General features: G+C 41.6%; 1 protein-coding gene across 1 annotated transcript; it reads right to left on the bottom strand.

Moving 5' to 3' along the window:
• Window positions 1–244: 244 nt before the first annotated feature.
• On the bottom strand, window positions 245–19,536 carry RGMB (repulsive guidance molecule BMP co-receptor b). Its single transcript, XM_027718983.2, has 3 exons — window positions 19,289–19,536; window positions 16,419–16,930; window positions 245–9,322 (listed from the first exon to the last, which is right to left on the bottom strand). The coding sequence occupies exons 1-3, from the start codon at window positions 19,383–19,385 to the stop codon at window positions 8,654–8,656; spliced, it is 1,278 nt and encodes a 425-aa protein (XP_027574784.1). The 5' UTR covers window positions 19,386–19,536; the 3' UTR covers window positions 245–8,653.
• Between the last annotated feature and the right edge of the window lie 53 nt (window positions 19,537–19,589).

A 19,589-nucleotide genomic window follows, 5' to 3' on the forward strand; every position in this document is an offset into this window, starting at 1 on the left:
AATTTTCATGTTTCCTATGGTCTGTGTATTTCTCTCAAACCTAATTCAGATGTAAAATACGTATGTTAACTGTATCTTGAGCTCCAGAACGGAGAAACATTCTTGCAATGAATCAAAAAACTAACAATTTGAGAACTAGGTGGTTGGTACAATTAGTTTCAGATCTTTCTAGACTATGAAGTGAGTCCCACTGACAGAACACCTAAAATGACCACTATAGCACAAATACAAGGAGATCATTATGGCTATTTCTGATGTACTTTATTGATTAATATTTCAGGTAGAGTTTACAACATCAGAAAGAGGGACAAGAACAGAAGAGCAAAGAATCACATAATCTAAGAGAAGACCTTTAAGATCAATGTTGCAGCTGGTGGATAAAGAAAGTGAAACTTTCATCATGTGTTTGGTTAATACTGTAATAGAATTGCAGAACCATTAGGGTATATGAAAAAGAGCAAAGCAGACAGATTACAAGAGCAAAGGAGAGTATTTCCAGCAATTCACCAATCTTAATTACAGTCCAGGGCAGTGCTTCTGAGTCTTGTTAACCTGTGCCTGACCTTGGGCAATCATATCTCCGAACTGTAGCAGTAAGGGATATGTCAGCTTGACTCAGGAGCCTGAACTGCTGCACTGGAGGATGGAGGAAAAGTCCGTGCATACATCCAGGTGTGGGAAATGCAGACTCACAGGGGGCAAAGACTGGAGGGTATCCTGCCCCACCTGCAGATCTGTACTATAGAAGAGATTCAGAGCCCTGGTAGCAGATAAGGGGCTGGGATATCACCACCTGATGACACCCCCACATCTGGCAGCCTCTGAGCCTCTGGCAGCAGCAGCTAGGGGGAGATGGGAAGTGAGAGCAAAGAGGAACTGCCTGTGGTGGGCAGAGGTTCTGGTGACCAGACTGACCCAGGTCTAAAGAGGTTTGCTGCTTCACATGGGTTCTGTGGGGAGGCTGCCAAGGCTTCCCTGGTTCTTGGCCAACTCAAGCACCACCCATGTGGCCAGGGGGGACCTGGAGCAGAACAAGAATGATTGTGTCACTCTGGAGGTGAGGACCAAGGGAACCAGGGTCCTGTGGTGCCATTTGCCAGCAAAAGGAGGAATTTGAGGAGTGGACAGATCCTGTGGATCAACAACCACTTTTTCAGCTGGTCTCAGAGGCTTCAGCTTTTATGACCACCAGGCCATTTTGAAGATAAGGATGGATAATTGGTTCCACGTGACTTGACTGTGGCAGAACAGCTTCTCACGTCTGTCAAGCCTAGTGAGAAGAGCTTTGAATTAGGAACAGCAAGGAGGGGGAGATGATGATCCACCATCAAGAGAGGTAGTTGTGACATGGATTCACAAGCAAAGGTCTCAGAGTGATGTGGACAAGAGAGACCTTGCAGCCAGCAAAACAGGGCAGGAGGCTGGCCCCACACAAATAAGGATGTGCAAAGAGGACTGAATGATGGTGAAAGTTCTCACCCCCTTTCCAGAAAATCACGATGACTGGGCACCTCTCTACATGCACAGAGCATGTAGTCACTACAGACTTCATCTGATTGCCATGGCTTTTCAACAGCTTAGCAACATCTGCCAGCTCCCTCAGGATCTTGGGATGCATCTCATCAGGTCCCATGGATTTGTGGATGTTCAAAATCAAGGTTCATATGCAAAAACTGGGGCTTGTAAATTTGCAGGGGCTATAGCCTTTGGCAAGGGTTTTCTTGATATAACCCCAGAAACAGAATAGGCATTATCCATGTGTATAAGGTTATGTTATGGATTTTTTCTGTCTAGGTAGAAAATCTGTAAGAGTTGGAAAGCGAAAATGCAAAGCTCTGTTAACTTCAAAATGAAATGTGAATTTCTTCTTGTGGCTGCATATTTGCTTGCTTGAATTACATTTTGTGGGTGGCAGAGTGGGAAGGCATTGCTGAATAGCTATAGATAGAATGGTAACTTCAACTCCGCTTCCTCCTCATTGTAAGGAAGTTATGAGAAGTGTTTTGTCTCTTTATAGAAAAATGCAGCTAATGGTGAGTGCTATAAGCTTGAAACAAAACTTTGGAGGTCACAGGCAGGGGAAAGAGCTTCCTCAAAATTCAGGGATTCAGCCAAAGCTGATACACAATACTCTAATCCCTATATTCAAAGCTATGTGTAAGGATGAAATAAATGAAGAATGGAAGAACCGTATTCCTCCTTCGTGAGTGGGTAGACTGAATGCTGGTTCTATGGGTAAAGAAGAGATGAAAAGGCAAGATGGAGAAATTCCTACTTGTCTTAGTGTGTCTAAATCACCAAATAGTCACTCTATGTACATAGAGAGTCTCCTTTATTTTTAATCTCTGGATATTTTCTAATTTTCTAATGTGCTAGTGACCCATATGCACATTTAATAAAGAACCCCCCACTGAGGGGAAATTACCTTAAAAAAAACCAACAAACAAATACTTACATTGTTACCTGGGGAAGTTTCATTACTGACTGTTCAGATAACCCTTATTGTCCACAATTAGACTGCAATTAACAGCTCTTTGTTTAAGGCAAGTACTCCACCAGAGGCCAATGTATTGCCATTTAACCGGCATTTTAAATAGTCAGTAAAAATATTTTCTGAGCAAAGCTGAAACAGGGAGGGCTTTTACTTCTTGTCATTAGATAATTCATTCACTTATAAAGGACCTGGTTTCAGATTGCAGGGCTGTGGGGTTTGATTGGTTTTTTACCCAGAGAGGTATTACATATAATGTTGATTTTAAGAATTTGCATTATAATTGTTAGCACTACCAGACAAGACTTTCTCTTAAGACTGAAAGAGCTGGTAATGTTTTCACTTTTGAAGTCAACCTCCTTATTACACTCTCCCTCTTACTTGCTTTTGATTCACATCTCTGACTGGATGAAATGGATCTTTCCTGGTGGAACTAAATGGGAAGAAATGTTTCAGAAGATCATGTAACACACTCCAGCTGCTGACAGCGGTTTGCTCTGGTTGAGCCAGTGTAGAAATAACTCAAAGAAACAGAAGTAGAGATTTCTTACTACACTTCTGCTCCCATCAGACAATGTAGAAGCAATATCCTAACACTTTTTTGAAGAAAGCTCTATTTGTCTTGCTTTTCTGATTTTTACCAGAGTCTAAACCCTGAAGTAGAAAGTGTTTCCACTTGTTCAGGCCCTCTCTGTTTGTGTCAGTGAATCAGCCACATCAGGACTGCCAACCATACAAAACAATGTACCCAACGAAAGTCAAAAAGTAATCAATAGTCTGTCAAGAAGATCTGCTGACAAAGAAGAAACTCTTAGCACTTCTGTCAACAAATATGCATGTGGAAAACTTTCAAGGACTCACACACAGAGGGTAATCCCTGAAGGACTTGATATTTTTTGACTGAGGAGCCTTGACTAGCTGTGGAGAAAGGGCAGACTGATTGCACAGACACATCTGAATTGATTTTTCAGCAATTATTCTTATTATAAAGGAATATCTGTATCTGATTTCCCAATGGGACTAATTATTGATCTCTTTACCGTAATAAAGGCCACTTCATTTGCAGGAAGAGGTGAGACTTGTGACTTTTTACGTAAGTATTGAAAAAAAAATGGTGGCATTCCAAAGATCTCAAACACTACTGTGCAAGCCACATTTTAATGATTAAGGAGGGCCTTTTTACAGAATTTATAATTGCTGAAGGATTGTAAAATTACTAAATGAAAAAAAAAATGTTTTTCAAAAAGCCTACCCTGGTAACAATTCTCTCTCATGCCTTCAGATCAACTTACTTATTTTTAAGGGAATCAGTTCACTGTGTTTTCAGGTGGCTGGGGAGTGATGACTGGCAGCACCTGAAGAAGCAAGAACTAGATGAAGGCAGGTCATGCCAAACCACTGGCACTACATATAGGTCAGGAACAAGGGATAAGAGATGGCATCACAAACAGTGATGTACCTCACTTTTTAACTTGCCCTATCCACCACAAGGGTAGGTACCATTAGGCTCTCTCTACAGAGAGACAGAGTTATGGAAAGAGTTATTTCTCTTTCCATATGTGTCCAATGCATCCCACCTACAGGAAGTGGGAGGGGTGTGTTTCAAAGCTAACACACCCTTTTGAAGGCAGGTCTCATACACTTCCAAGTAGACTGGTATGAAAAAGCTTAGCATTTTTCCTGAGAAAGGATAACAGATGGATCTAGCCAGACAAAAGCTGATAAACCCAGCAGGATAAAGATTATTACAGTCACCTGAGAAGGCAAGAAACCTTGTTTACACATCTTCTTTAAACAATTTGGAGTGGGGATTCAAACACACACTATCTCATACTTTCTAGTCAAACACATTAACAATTTGGCTGCAGGGTATTTAAGGTTTTAGCAACCTCAGCTGTTGAAACTTTTGCTTTCTGTAAAACACTTGCATGGTAATGGCAGCACAGGACACCAAAGAACAGCCTAAAAGATAAAACACTCTAATTAGAAAATACAGCCCTTGCTCCTATGCAGCCTTTTTCTATACTCTGCATCATTCACTGGAAAAAGTAAACAGTCTGGGATTTAAAGGCCAAAATTAAGATCAGAAGCCTTACCACTAAGACTTTACCCACTCAAGTTTCTCTCCTTTGTCCCAACTTCAGCTTTTTTTTTTTCTTTTCTGGCCTTCCCCTGCCTCGCACAAACCTGCCTTGGGAGGGGAGAAGGGGCCAGGACAGCAAGGAAGGGAGGGCTTTGTTGCCTTATTCAGGTCTGCTTTCAAGAGAATCAAAGAGTACAGGCCAGGCCCAGGTCTGCTGTGAGGCTTTCAGAGGCCAAGGTGTATCTATCCATCAGATAGGCCTGGGAGACAGATGGGGTGCTATGCAGCAAGTGCCGGATCAGCTGGCTTGTCTCGAGCAAGCAGATTGTCGCTGGATACAAACCTAGGCTGGAATTTAAAATGTACCCATCAGGGCTAGACTAATTTCATTTTAAAATAGCTGTCTGGGCTTCCCCCTCTACAGAACAATAGCAGTAGGCATCTCCAGAAGGCAATTCAACCCAACCTACAATATTGCTATTTACTTCACCGAATACAGAGAAGGCTTACGTGTTTAGTTTACCTAATTTAGATGAAATACCTCTCAATCACTAAAGTATGCCTCGTCTCCTTTAAGGCAACTAAGACCTTGTTTGGATAAAGCTATCCCTTGGTAACACCACAGAATGGCACTATTCCATAATAGCTCCCAGCTGTTAGTCTCACCAGATGTGAAAGACCAAGACAGAAGAGGAGTTTCAACTTGCCTCTCCCAAACTCCAGCAGAGTGCTTAACACCACTACAGTCTAAATAACTCTTACCATTATCTCTGCCAAACACGAGTGAGCAGGTCAGGTGACTGCCAAAAAAGTCCCACAAGTAAACCAGACAAATGAACAACATTTAAATCTGACTAGTGTGCAGATACAAACTCAAGACCGCATTTGTTTCCTCTGCTCAGCAGCAAAATACAGATTCCTTGAGAGGCTTTACTGGACTAAGAAGGAAAGCAGAGATCCTAAAGAAACATCTGGGTTCAAGCTGAAACTGTGTGTCTCAGTTTCAGATTTAAATGCTTGACACACCAAACATACATATAAAATCTTTCATAGATCCAGCCCTCAGCACATACTAGAATCAATGACATGTACATGTTTTGTGTATTTAATGGAGTATTTGTCTACTGTTGGAGTGTAGATAAAAGTGGAAATTAAGCTTTAAAACTAGTGTAATCATGAAAATAATCCCTGTAAATGTTATTGGCACTCCACATATGACACAATGTCCTTTTTATATCTAATTATGAGTTCTGATACACAGCCCAGCACGAAGACTGTAATCAATCTTACTGTTCACAGTTGTTTACTATCAGCAGCTTTTAATTTCAATGAACTTTACAAAGATAAAGAATTCAGAATCAGATCAGATGCAATTGTTCTACATCAGCATCACAAATTTACCTGCATACTTGTACTTGATCCGTGGCTATTTTGCTCTCCACAAGATGATAACTAATAACAATGATAAAATCTAATGAACAACACTGATCCCCACAATTCTTGTTTGTTTTGAATACATCTGGAGAGAAGTAGCAGCACAACACAGAGAACATTTATCTTGTAAAAAACACCTTTTAAAAAAAAGGGAATCATTACTAGTCCTGTTTGGACATTGTGTAGATAGCAGTCTGTAATAACTGGAATAGGGAAAGACAGAAAAGAATTCGTACCAGTCAAGATATAGATGGGAATTAAATAACCTAAGCATGAAAATTTCAGTAAAACACCACAGCTGCACTTACATGAAGAAAACAAATGCAAGATTGTAAACTGTTCTGTGTGTCTGTCAAAACAGAAGAAAGCCACAAGACTCCTGGGCTTTTTTTCAAAACATGTCCACTAATGAAACTCTCATTAGACAGTACAAAGCTTGCAACATTGCTTGCTTCACTTTGCAGTGTATATAAGTAAATAGGCACTTGCACAGCCTCAAAACTCATAAAACAAATGCATGGTAACCACAATGCCAAGGTAAGAAAATGTAAATAGTTGATGATCTATTTTCTGGCAGTACAGCAGCAGTCTGAAAGGAAATGCAATACTGAAGGGCTGTAACTTGACCATAAGAACAAAAGCCAGGTTGTTCTCTCAGGTTGCGTTCCACTTAACAGATGCTCTACACAGATTTTTCTTCCAGTCAGGAAATAAAAAAGTATTTTTGGTTTGACAGGCAGTTAAGCCTATTATTTCCTTTCATAATACCCTTGTTTAGGAGTCTTCTGTACATACAAAATGAAGGATTAAGCACACAGTCTCTGCTCAGTCCTGCAACATGCTTCCTATAGAAGTTGCCAGATTCCACAACTACAGAGAACCATCCTCAGCCATTGTTAGCATACGGTTAGGAAACATTCTGGTTAAGAAGATACTTAAAAAACTGTTTTGGATAAGCCACTAATATCCAAGGCATTGCCTAGCTTGTTGAAGACAAAGGCAAACAACATGTAGTGTCAGTAACAGCTGACAGGCCGTGGCACTAAAATACTCATAAACATGTCACACTGCCTTCTGCAGAGCTTGTGGTGATAGATCAACACGTGGGAGAGTGAATCCTTGCAGGTATGACAGCTGCCTTCTGTGTATAGTAAACATATATATATTTAAAGCTCCCTTTGCTTTCTACAGCAATTTCCACAGATCATTTTACTGATATATTTACCACATAAGATTGTTCCTCACACAGCTCAAATCCTAGCTGTAACACGAGCTTAGCAAAGTAACATTCAAAGTCGTCGTTTTTAGGTCTGTCTTGGTATGTATCTGACTTTTGGCACTTTCAATTTACCTTCACACTGTGTGATTAGCCCTGCAGATGAAATATTATAGCTTCCATATATACTTAGCAGGTCATCCTGTTCTGTAATTTTATGGACTCTTCTATATAATTTTTTCTTCCAACTTCACCATCTCTTCTTTAGTTTTATGGCAAATAATTTTCTATTCCAGGGTTCTTCTGGTCTGAGCGTTCTCCAATAACTTAAAAAGAGGATTTTTATAACACCTCTCAGGAGGAATGCAGCAGTAACACAGATAACTGTGCTAAAGCTCTTCTAAGTATCTCCACAAACACTGTAAAGGAACTGTACAACTGGTATCCTGAGGGGATGGTTCCTGCTCTTGGTTCCTCACACACTATCTCTTTAATAAACTGGCCTGGTTTACAGCTGCTGGTCATAAATTTAACTACACATCTTATTTAGTAGAGGGAAAACAACCATCTGCAAGAAGTATAAGAACTGTATTCAGCACATTCCTATCCAATATCCTATCCATACTATTTGGCTAGGAGACAAACAGCCTTTATTTATAAATTGCCTGCCCAGTATGTGGCCTACATCCCCAATTTCTCTGCACCCCACCAGGGGTCACACCACATTACTGACGTTCCTCAGCAGGGCAGGCAACTATTCTTCTACTGTAATAATTCAAAATATTTATACACTGCATAGCCACTCTTTCACATACACACATATACTTACTGGTATACTGATGAACCACATCTAAAATGTTTTGCAAAGACTGACACACTGTGGGGTTTCCAAGCATGAAAAAAATATAAATCTGTAGGCTTCTAAAAGACAGACAACTGGAGGGCCTGTGAAAAAAAGCAAGCGTTCCCTTTAAGTTTAAGCTCTCTCCAGAGACCATTCACTAGCTTCAAAATATCCACGTTTGGCATTAAGTAAAGCTCTCCTGGAAAAACCCACAAGTTAATTCAATTTAAAAAAATGTGTTAAACCAAGTAGTACTTAGAGGGAGCACTGAGTATTTTATGTGTAATACACAGTTACTCAGATACACACTTAAATATTTAATATGTAAAAAATAAAGTGCTCTCTATCAGGTCCCAGTGCAGGGACATTATAAAACATTTCAACAACTGTAAAACAAATAGATACAAAGAACACTGCATCAAACATATATGAAAACAGTTAACACAATATGTACAATCTGGTGGGTGTCCCAAGACAAAACATCCCTTCATATACATGGTATATACATATATACTCCTCTTTACTCAATATATTATGACAATATATATTTCAAAACTTTGTTTACAGACAAAAAAAAAAAACAAACTACAAAAACACAACAAGGATAAAGGACACAAGTCCAAGATGGACAAAGAATTTGCTATCCCTCCCCACAACACCAGCTCTGCTTCTGGGAAAGATATGCCAGTGCTCTTTTCTGGGATGCAGCGCTTCCACATCCTGCAAGGCACTGTGAGCAGCAGCTGTGAAGTTGGCATCACCTGTAGTGAGCAGGTCAAATACACATGAGTAAAAATAGATGTCCTTCACCAGCATCTTCTCATGGCATTTGGTGGCGGCGGTTTCCAGTGTGTACCCTGATCGGGGATGGGCAGCACTGCCCTGAGGAAGCAATTTGCTCATCACAGGCAATGGCAAGTGACCGCTGTCATCAATGCGTTCGCTGGAGGGGCAGCCGTTGACACAGAGCTGCAGGTCCTGGCCCTCCTCGTAGGCCATGACCAGTTCCCGAGGCATTTGGATGGCCAGCGTCAGGTAGTGTCCGAGCTGCCGCACATACACCGTGGTCCCGATGTGCCGGGCGTGCATCTCGATGTACTTCCCACTGACCTTCTCCACGATGTTCAAGCTCCTGGTGTTCCCATCACCTCCACTCGTTGTACCATCCACAAAAGCTGCAGGCAAGTCATCAGTCACCGCTTGATACACTTTCTGTTCTGTACAGTCTTGGTATGATTTAAAGATAATAGTTATCTGGAGGGGAAGGGGGAAAAAAAAAGCAAAGTTATTGGAAAAAAAAACATTATCTCAACCCCTTTTCCATTTTGCAGCTGAATACGTCTGGGACTGACCACTACCTCAGAGCCTGGTAGTTGTCCACAAGTCATGTCTTAAAGCAAAACAGACTGTACACATGCTTAAAGTAATATTTTACCAATTGTTAGATTTTTTTCTTAGGTTGTCCTGGAAGAAGGACTAGTAACATGTGGCAACAGCTGTGATGTCTGGAAAGGAAAAGGCTTTCTATTTAATTAGGTATCAGAACTCCCTCCTGCCTGATAGTTTTTTAAAGCTCTGGAATGCCTCCTGCAATGACAGAGAAGTGTAAGTGCCAAGTAATTCCCACAACATTGGCCACTGTGGCAAAACCAGAATGAGACTGTGCCAAATCACGGAAAGGTACAATCACGACCAGGAAGAACAACTAGTATCAGTTAACCAGCACACTTCTGCACAACAGCTTTTGTCTCCTGCCCCTCTGTTTTGAAGTAAGCGGTAGAGGTTCAAAAAGAGCCGATTACAGACAATTCAGATAAAACCTCTACCCTCATTAGCCTCACCTCTCCATATTACTTGTATAAAACAAAAGTCTCCCCATCTCCCTCCTCCCATTGCAACAGTTTCTCCTGTGGAGTGTGCAGACTTCTTACTGCAATAAGAGTATTACATTTATTTTCACTGTTTGGTTTGTCCCAGGTGGCTGATGTTTTGTCCATCTTTCTGTCTCACAACACAGACAATACTTCCTATTTTGGTTTTGTATGTTCCCACTGGTGATGACTGTATTTTTCCAATGGTTTTTCCTTCTGTCAATCAGTTACACAGCTTGAGCTGTGTCAGCTATATAGCTTAAGACCACCTGTAGTCAAGTCATTTAGTAAACTGATGTCTGTGGACCACAGCTAAGCTGTGGAATGCCTACATTCAAAATCCAGAAAACACACAAGTGCCCTCACCGCTGTAAAGACAACCTCACAACTCTGTGCTTAGTAAAGTAATCTCAGCAACTCAGAGAAGAGAAACCTGAGATCTCTCAAGGAATTAGTATTTCTGCATATAATCCAGACCTTCATGCAGTAAATCTGGTCTTTTATTTTGTATAATGCAGTTTTGATGAAAAAGACTTCTATCTCCACCTGCTCAGACAAAGAAGCATTCCTCTTTCCTTGAGCACATTTGTATTGCTCTGCCAGAAGAGAATGATTTACACATCTTGAGAAGTAAAGCTCTAAGTCTGCTCAGCACCTGAAGAAGCCTGAAGTCAAAAAGAGTTAATTGTTTTAATGAGACACAGAACCGGCTGCTGGATAAAAACATTTAAGCAAGGCACCTGGCAAAATTTATCAGCAAGCAGCCACCAAACTGTTCTCTCCAAAACCCCCTCCTCTGCAACAATGAAATGCACACAATTTCAGATACACAGAGGGAGAAGAGAAGCCTGCACCCTAACTCAAGATTAGCAATAACATTACATGGTGAATGAGAGCTGAATGACTACAAAATAAATAAAGGCCTCCATGTAGGCTGCAAGAACACTCCAGAGAATCAAGAGATTAAGACTTTCCAAGGACATACTTGTATTTAAACACTGCAGCTCAAGACATTAGTTTTGAATATTGTGTTGTATGTCACATGACATCCATCTAATCCATAGGCTAGATTAGTAAAACCAGAGTTCTGCATAGTCTTTCCCTTATCACATACTCCTACCTCAATATCATGCCCTGGTATTAAGAGATACTCCAGAGCTTGTTGCAAAGGGAAATAAAGCAAATTTCCTTACAAAGCTTTAATCTAAGTTCTTAAGGTAACAGAAAGCACTAGAAAGTGAAAAAATTATTTCAAACAAATTTAACGTGTGTTACATGTGTCTATGTACCTACAGCACTTTTTACACTCACTCTGGGTTGCAAGAATACCTCCACAAAACTGCTTATGGGCTACTGTTTACAGACTAGAGACTAGCTGCCCTTTCTAAACCTAGGACTGAAAAATCCAAATACCAGATGAAGAAAGACTTTTGAAAGTACTGGTATCTCAGCCTTGTTCTGTGGTCACATACAGAGCTCTTCTGCAGCGAGGAACTCTGAAAGATGAATACAAAGGTTTCCAGAGACTTACCTGAAGATACAGTAAACAAACATCAGCTATAGTAAGAGTACTAAATCAAAAACAAACAACACACACATCCAATCTGCACATTTCATTTTGGACTTCATCCTCCCACTGCTACTGATACCAGTACTGATGAGTGCACTGATCACAAAAATTTTCTAAATTCCACTGCACATCCAAGGCCTTTCAAACATGGTGTTACTGAGATGTCAAACTGCAGTTTCTAGATGACCTTAATGTATTTGTTAATGGTGCCTGGCTTTTGTGCCTCAAACAAAATCAAGACTTTCAACTCTGAGTTCTTGTACTGGTCTTCCCTAGTGCTATAAGGCAATCACAGTGCTGTAGGTATCCCTATATGTTGCTATTTTACTATGCATTTAATAGAATCCTAGAATTGTTCAGGTTGAAGAAGACCTTTAAGATCATGGACTCCAACCATTAATGTAGCACTGCCAAGCTTGGAAAAGAGTGAGAGTGGAAAACAGCCCAGCAGAAAAGGACCTAGGGGCGCTGGTTGACAGCTGTCTGTACATGAACTGCTGTGTGCCTAGGTGGCCAAGAAGGCCAAGGGCATCCTGGCTTGGATCAGCAGTACTGTGGGAGCAGGATCACAGCAGTGATTGTTCCCCTGTATTGGGCAGCAGTGAGGCTACACCTCAAGCATCATGTTCAGTTCTTGGCCCCTCACGTGCAGAAAGACATTGAGGTGCTGGAATGTGTCCAGAGAAGGGCAACAGAGCTGGGGAAGGATCTGAGCACAGGTCCTACAAGGAATGTCTGAGGGAGCTGGGGCTGCTCAGCCTGCAGAAAGGGAGGCTCAGGGATAACCTTATCACTCTCAACAGGCACCTGAAGGGAGGTTGTAGACAGGGGGGTATCATCCTCTCAAGTAGCAAGTGACATGATAAGAGGAAATGGCCACAAGCTGTACAAGAGAGGTTCAGATTAGGGAAAACTTCTTCACTGAAAAAGAGTTGTCAAGCACTGAAACTGGTTGCCCAGCCTCTTGAGTCATCATCCTCAAAAATGTTTAAAAGGCATGTGGCACTCAAGGACCGAGTTTAGCTGTGGAATTCACAGTGTTAGGTTTGTGATGGGACTCAATGGTCTTAACGGTCTTTTCCAACCTAAATGATTCTATGATATCCTCCAACAAAACTGTAGTATGTACTACTTCCAAGAAAGACAAATTCATCTCCACCTTAGGCAAGATGTCCACAAAAATAAAAAGAATAATGACACATAACCAGACATCTGATGCTCCTACTTAAAAAAACAACTGAAAGGTTGGAGATAAACATTTTAATACTACTTACAGGAGACTAAGTACACAGTGATCACTCTGCAATGATTTCCTGCAAAAATAGAAACCGTGCTGCAAAAGCAGTAAAAAGTTTGCTGGTTTTTTCCTTCTCTATGTCCTTACACTCACACTCTCACCCTCAAGCTATCTACTACAAAACACCTGGATAGGAAAACCTCCATTTCCAATTAATGCAAACAAGAAGGAAAGTTTTCCACTGGCAAGCCCAAGCTTCTGCTTCATCTGCTATTCAGGGACAACTACTCTAGAGATATCCAGAACACCTGTCACAGAGATGAAAGGCAATAGAGACTTTATACACCTCCAAATAAAGCAAACAATAAATAAAATAAAAAAACTCCAACCTTTTATGCAATGCATTCTGCAATACTCTTCTAACTTACTCCCTCTACAGCCCCTTGTAACAGACATTTATCCTCAGGAAATTGCAAAACCAGTTCCAAGAAAGGGGACCTCTTTATCTATAGCTGGAGAAATCACACATAAAAGATGCCAGTGACCTACTCAAAACCCATACAAGAAGTCTGGCAGAAAGAAAAAGAAAAGAGGAGCTCGAACTCAGTTTCCCAGGCTCCTTGCTGATGATCCTTCATTCTCCACGTAAAAAGCCCTAGGATCCTATCCTCAGGGGCATAAGAACATCAGGCAAGCTCAAAAAACCTGGAGTTTCAAGTTTCAGCTCAACCACAGAATATACAATAGCTTTGTTCACAGCGGAAAAACAGATGTTTTTTTGGCAACACAAATATGCAAAACACCTACAAACAAATTGCCAAGAGCATTTTGTGAATAACTACACAACTCTCACAAGACATGCCCTTCCAAGTCCTGCTTTTCATACTTTCATGCCAGATGCACACTGGGGGGTGGGGGAGGAACAGTATACTTTTATTCTTCATGTTCTTACTTGAGGTGTCCTCCTGAGCTTCTCTTGTCCTTCAAGAATTTAATGGATAGCCCTCACACTACTGGGGTTATTCAAGTCTCATAGGTTCTGGAGAGAGAGGAAAACTTACTTTACAAATAATGTTCACTTAGTCGCTGACTCCCTCAAAGGTTGGTACACCAGAAAGCTCAGACAAATCCGAAAGTACCAACTTCCTACAAGGGCAACTGACGGTTCGCACCTTTCAAAAGCACACTACATATGGGGTGGAGATTAAATATTCTGTTTCTACAGCTTCATAAATCACCCTAAGAAAAATGCATACAGGAAAAACTAAATCTTCTACTCTTATTGCCCTTTCTTTCATTAGGTCTGCTTTAGAGTAGGCTAATTAGGTTAGTATTTGCTTTGGCTTCTACACAATTTAAGTCCAGCATATACCTTTGTTCTTATTTCCTAACAAACTTATATTTCAAATACTGCAATGAAAAAACAGCCAGACTAACAACGGATAATGTTTTGGAAACTTTTCTTGTGAAGGTAGAAGACCTATTTGGATGCTCTTAGCTAGGGATTACACTATGTAGATATCACAGAACTGTACCTCTTTAAAAGTCCTTTAAGCTACCCTGTGGCCAAAATTAGTCAAGTACACCCAGCAGCAGATAGTGTACTATAGTAAAAATGGAATTCTTGCAGAGGAAAATGTTACAGGAATGAAATTAGCAGTAGTAGTACAGTTTAACAAGCCTTTTGTATTTCTTTTATAGCAGCCTGTTCCATAAAGAAACAAAAGAGGCAGAAGGATGCATTAGAGATACTTAAACTTATCTTGCTAAGTTACTTGTACATTCAAACAACCTCCATTGCCTACAAACAGGTGTGGTAAGTTTGATTACCTGCCAAAAAAAAAAAAATTCAAGGAAAGACATGTATACTTCTGATAAAGACATTTCTAATATCCTAAGCTATATGTCTTATTTAATTGCTTCTTCACACTTCACACTTGTGCAATGACAGGGGTGATAAAGCACTACTACAGAAGAGAAAAATGTTTTGCTGCTTTTCCCAGAATGAAAAGTCAAAGAAAAACACCAAAAAAGGACAATAAATAAAGATAGAAGGCATGCCCTTTAAAACCATATTTTCCCTCAGTATGTACAAACATTTATCTCCTTGGGTCGTCCTCTTATCTGTTGGAAAAGATATATAACCAGCATAACATGCTACATAGTCAATCATTTTCAGAATGTGGCTAAAGTTAAGATCACCTATCTAACAACCATCACACCCACACAATTTGTACACAAGAGTCTCAACATTTTCCTCTACTACTACCAGGAACAAGGAAATAAAGAAAATTTTGCAAGAGTTTAGTAAAACTGAGGATAAAAGCTTACTGCAGATTATGAAATACAGCTTTTTCTTGCAGTTCTTTAGGAGTCTTAAAAAGCCACTAGAACAGGTTGCAAGGGACATCTTTTGCAAAGCTTACTCAGGTTAGCCTCATTGCCTTATTTTATAAACCTTCAGAATTCATTCACAATGCAGACTGTTCTTGGAACAGGCACAAGTTAATCCGAGTTTCAGTCCAACCTCTGCTCACTCACACATGCAATGACATTAGTCAGTACCTCAGGATCCAGCACAAATTTAATAGCAAAGCTGATTTTCCCTTATTAATACTCCTGTACAGCCAACTCCATGGAAGATGTGCAGGCTCTAACTTACTGTGACCAGCAACTCCTGCTTCCAAACTCTGTAATAAAAAACCTACTTCCAGGCTTACCTAAATGATGAAAATTCTCCAACACAGATAGTGTTGAAACGGTGTTCGCACAGCCTGACCTTCACAATACAAGAGCTACACTACCACATCTTAAAAAAGGCCATTTCACTCCAAAAAGGGAACAAGGTATGTGACAGCATCAGCTTCAAATGTACACTTAAGTAATTTCTTTTATTGACAGAGACATCTGCTGCCTGCATTCAGCAGAGAGAGACAAGTATTTTTCTTAAGTTAAGGAAATGGCTTAAGTTAGCAATACTAGTGCATTTATTCCTCAAGTACGTAAGAGGAGAGCAATCTTAAGTCTTGCCTGTCTCAGCAGGGGCTTAATATGCTCAGCATAATTTTAAGGGTACTGCTTCTTTAGTAAAGCCAGGGAGCTAAGACCTGACAACCATATAGCTTCCACGTAACTGTTTTGCTTCCTTTAATTCTCTGCAGTTCCCTTTTTGTTTCTGCTCTGAACCATCTGTGTTTTAATAACCTGTTTGTTGTGCCACTGTCAGTATTTTTCATTTTCTACTGTTATAGCCATACCGTTTAGAGTTAATGAAAAGCAAAGACTTACACTCTTTCCTTCTTTAAGGTTTCTTCCAACCCAAAGCATTCTATGATTTTTTAAAATTTCTACTTAATGAATGCAGAGGCAGTCACAGATGCACAATAATCTGATAACTGTTTTGAAGTGTTACATCTAGTGTCCTTACAGGCTTATGTGGTGATAAGCACAAGTTTTCCTGCCATGGGCAGCAGCAGAGGGAAAAAGGAACCTGTTTCAAGTTTTGTTTGATGCTCAGAAGGAAAGAGGGTAAGAGTTTTACTCTATTGTACTACTGCACAGAAGATTCTCAAGCTGTTATACTTCTTTAACAGTTAAGAGCTAAATGACTTACTTCGCTGTCTCGGCCTTTTATTTCTCCATGCATGCACAGAGCTTAAAATAAATCCGTACCTTATTTGTAGCAGTAGCACTGGATCCTGGGACCACAGGCACGTTGGTCACTTGCACTGACAAGTAGTTATTGTCTATGAGGGGCCAAGCACCTTCCACTTTGCATGTCTGGAAGTGATCCTTAAAAGTCCTCAGATGTGGATCACCAAATAAGCCACAAAACAGATAAGTAGGAGCAGGAGTCTTCTCCCCTCCCTGATGTTCTCTGGCTTCTGTGTGGCTGCTGTAATTGCAAGGATCATGGGTCATTCCAGGGTTGGTGGAGGACGTTGGTCCATCTTTGGTACAGTTCCTCTGGGCCATGAGGTCGCTGATCCCAAGTACTGCGGAATGGTAGACCAGGTTTCCACGGCATACTTTGGAATTGCGATAGGTACACGCAGAGTACGCGCGCAGGGCCTTGCAGAACTCCAGATCAAAGTCCTCAAGAGCTGCGTTTAGATGGGAAGTGAAGGACACAAAATCAGTGGTGCACTTCTGGATTCCACAAGATGCGTGCAGTTGGCAGTCACCTAAGCACAAAAAGAGACGGCAGAGAGAAATCAAGCAAACCTCTTGGGTGGCAATACCCCATTCCACACCCACAAGCGCTGTAGAAAACAACCTGAACGAAACTTACAGTGCTCACCCGTTAGGGAAACAATACATAATAAAGAAAAAGGTGTTGTGAGACAGAAAGATAGAGAAGAGAGAGTATCTCAGATGATGACAGGACCCACGCATGTCTTAATCCATCACCTGATATTGTCTAGATGAAAATAAAGAGCACTAGGTCCTGCCAAGTATAAGCCAAACATTTCTTTTCAGATATCAAGGTGATGATGCAATTCTGTGCTTCAATTAATCACTTAGTCAGTAAGAAAGTCTCCATTTAGTCATTCAATGCTTTACACAAGTTACAGAATGCTGCCCCTCAGAAGAATGTGGTAAAGGCAGCAAAGCAATATACGTTCAAGTGAAAATAGAATGAATGAAGCAGAAATCGAAGTTTCTCTTCTAGAAAGCAGGGCAGAGGGGAGGATGGTAGGAAACTGGGCAGGCAGTTTGCTTTATTTCTCTGGCACTATCATACCTAAAGCTTCACTGCTCATTTTTTGGAAGCTAATAAGTGAAAAAAACCCACAGCTGTCCAGTGTGCAAGTTTCCAGCTAAGACATCTAAACAATAGCAGCCTCTCTTACACAGTAATTCAATAATAAGACTAGGGCCAAAGAAACGCTTTCCCCGCAACAGCCTGAAGTACTTACCAGATGTACACAACAGGTACACAGTTCACTTTACATGAAAAAAGCAGTTTGGCCTTATCTGATCACCTGATTTCCACAAAAGAGCACAATTACCATCCCAGTAAGCAAACTGGAGTTGTACAGTCCTCTCCTCCACAGTTCTCACAGTCATGATCTAAAATCCTTCCAGATTCTCATGGCACATAGCAATGGTCTTCTGCTGGTGACTTTTACCCAAGAACTTACCAGGAGCAGAAACCAAATGAACAAGACTGCACACACACTAAGGGAAACGGAGCCACAGGGTTCACAGGGCTTAAAACCAGGAGGACCCTAGTCTAGGATTCTAGTCTAGGATTCCCTCCCATCCAAAGACCCTTCATAAAGAATATGTGCACAACTTCATGCAACAGCTCTCCAGGCAAGCAAAACTACGTACTAAAAACATGATGCATTGTTATTTTTATGACCTATAAAACTCAACTGTGGAAACATTAATCTGTAATTTCAAACTGTCATAAAACAGATTTTGAACACCACAAAAATGCCTCCAAAGATAAATGGAAGTGTGAAAAAAAAAGGGAAAATGCAATATATTTAACAGAAACTCCTGAGACATGAGAAGTCAAAAAACAGACTGCAGAGTAGTCTTGTAGCACTTTCATTCTTAAAAAGCTGTCTTCTGCAATTCACAGTGATGAGAGGATATTAGCAATTTCTTTGCTTGCCCCTTAGCTGACCCTCCTGAGCCGGTACTCACATGACTTACTGTGAATATCCAAACCATGAATTTATAAGGGCAATATGTTTTCCCAGTGATGCACAGCTAACACAAATCTCCTGTCAAAATCCCAGAACAACACAGAGTAGAATGAGGCACTCTACACCTACAGCGAAGTGTGACCATGAATTGTGTAAGCAGAAAGTTTTTCTCTTCATCTTTGTGCATCATTGTGCAACCGTAGAGTTGTATGTACCTTTGCAAAAAACAGAAAAAAACTGCACAAAATCCAATCAAATTCTGTGTTTTCTGATACACAAACAAAAACACCCTATGGCAGGTAAAATAACAGGTAATCGTGGGTTCAGAGACAGACTTTCGAAGTATCAATTTATTTCCCCTCCATTGTGTTCGTGATATTGTTTTGAGCATATATAAATCAGGCTAGCTGAGCAAATCAGTCAAGTCAACAGTTGAATAAATCACAGATTCACAGAACTGTTAAGGTTGGAAGGGACCTCTGGAGATGCTCCAGTCCAACCCCCTTGCCGAGGCAGGGTCACCTAAACCAGGTGACACAGGAACGCGTCCAGGTGGGTTTGTAATGTCTCCAGAGTTGGAGACCTTCCTTGGCAGCCTGTTCCAGGGCTCTGCCACCCTCAATGTAAAGAAGTTTTCCTTATGTAGAGGTGGAACTTCTTGTGTTTTAGTTCATGGTCACTGCTGCTCGTCCTGTCGCTGGGCACCACCGAGAGGACTCTGGCACCATCCTCTCGGCATCGCCTTGGAGACATTTTAACGAGATTCCCTCTCAGCTAGATAAACAGGCCCAGCTCCCGCGTCTCTCCTCAGGAGAGGTTCTACCTGACGGAAAGGGGCTCCGGCTGCGCTCCCGCCCCAACGCCGCCCGCCCCCCGCGGTACCTGCGCCCGGCAGCAGCAGCAGCAGCCCCAGCGGGGCCAGGAGCGGCCGGAGGCTCAGCCGCGGCTCAGCCCCGGCGGCAGGACGGGGCCGCGGCATGAGGCGGCGGCGGCGCGAGCGGGCGGGCGACGTCCTCCTCCGTGCTTCTCCTTCGCCCTCCTCCTCAGCCCTTCCTGCTCCCGCTCCTCCTCCCGCTCCACGGGGCGGCCCCGTCAGAGGACAGGCCGGGCCGGGTCTGTACGCGCACAAAGGGCCGGACCCGCTGCGTCACCGCGGCTCCGAGCGCGCTGCGGCCCCGCCCCG

The sequence above is a fragment of the Pipra filicauda genome, unplaced genomic scaffold, assembly GCF_003945595.2.
Source record: "Pipra filicauda isolate LSUMZ 115617 unplaced genomic scaffold, ASM394559v2 scaffold31_size4109673_pilon, whole genome shotgun sequence".
NCBI classification, from domain to species: Eukaryota; Metazoa; Chordata; class Aves; order Passeriformes; family Pipridae; genus Pipra; species Pipra filicauda.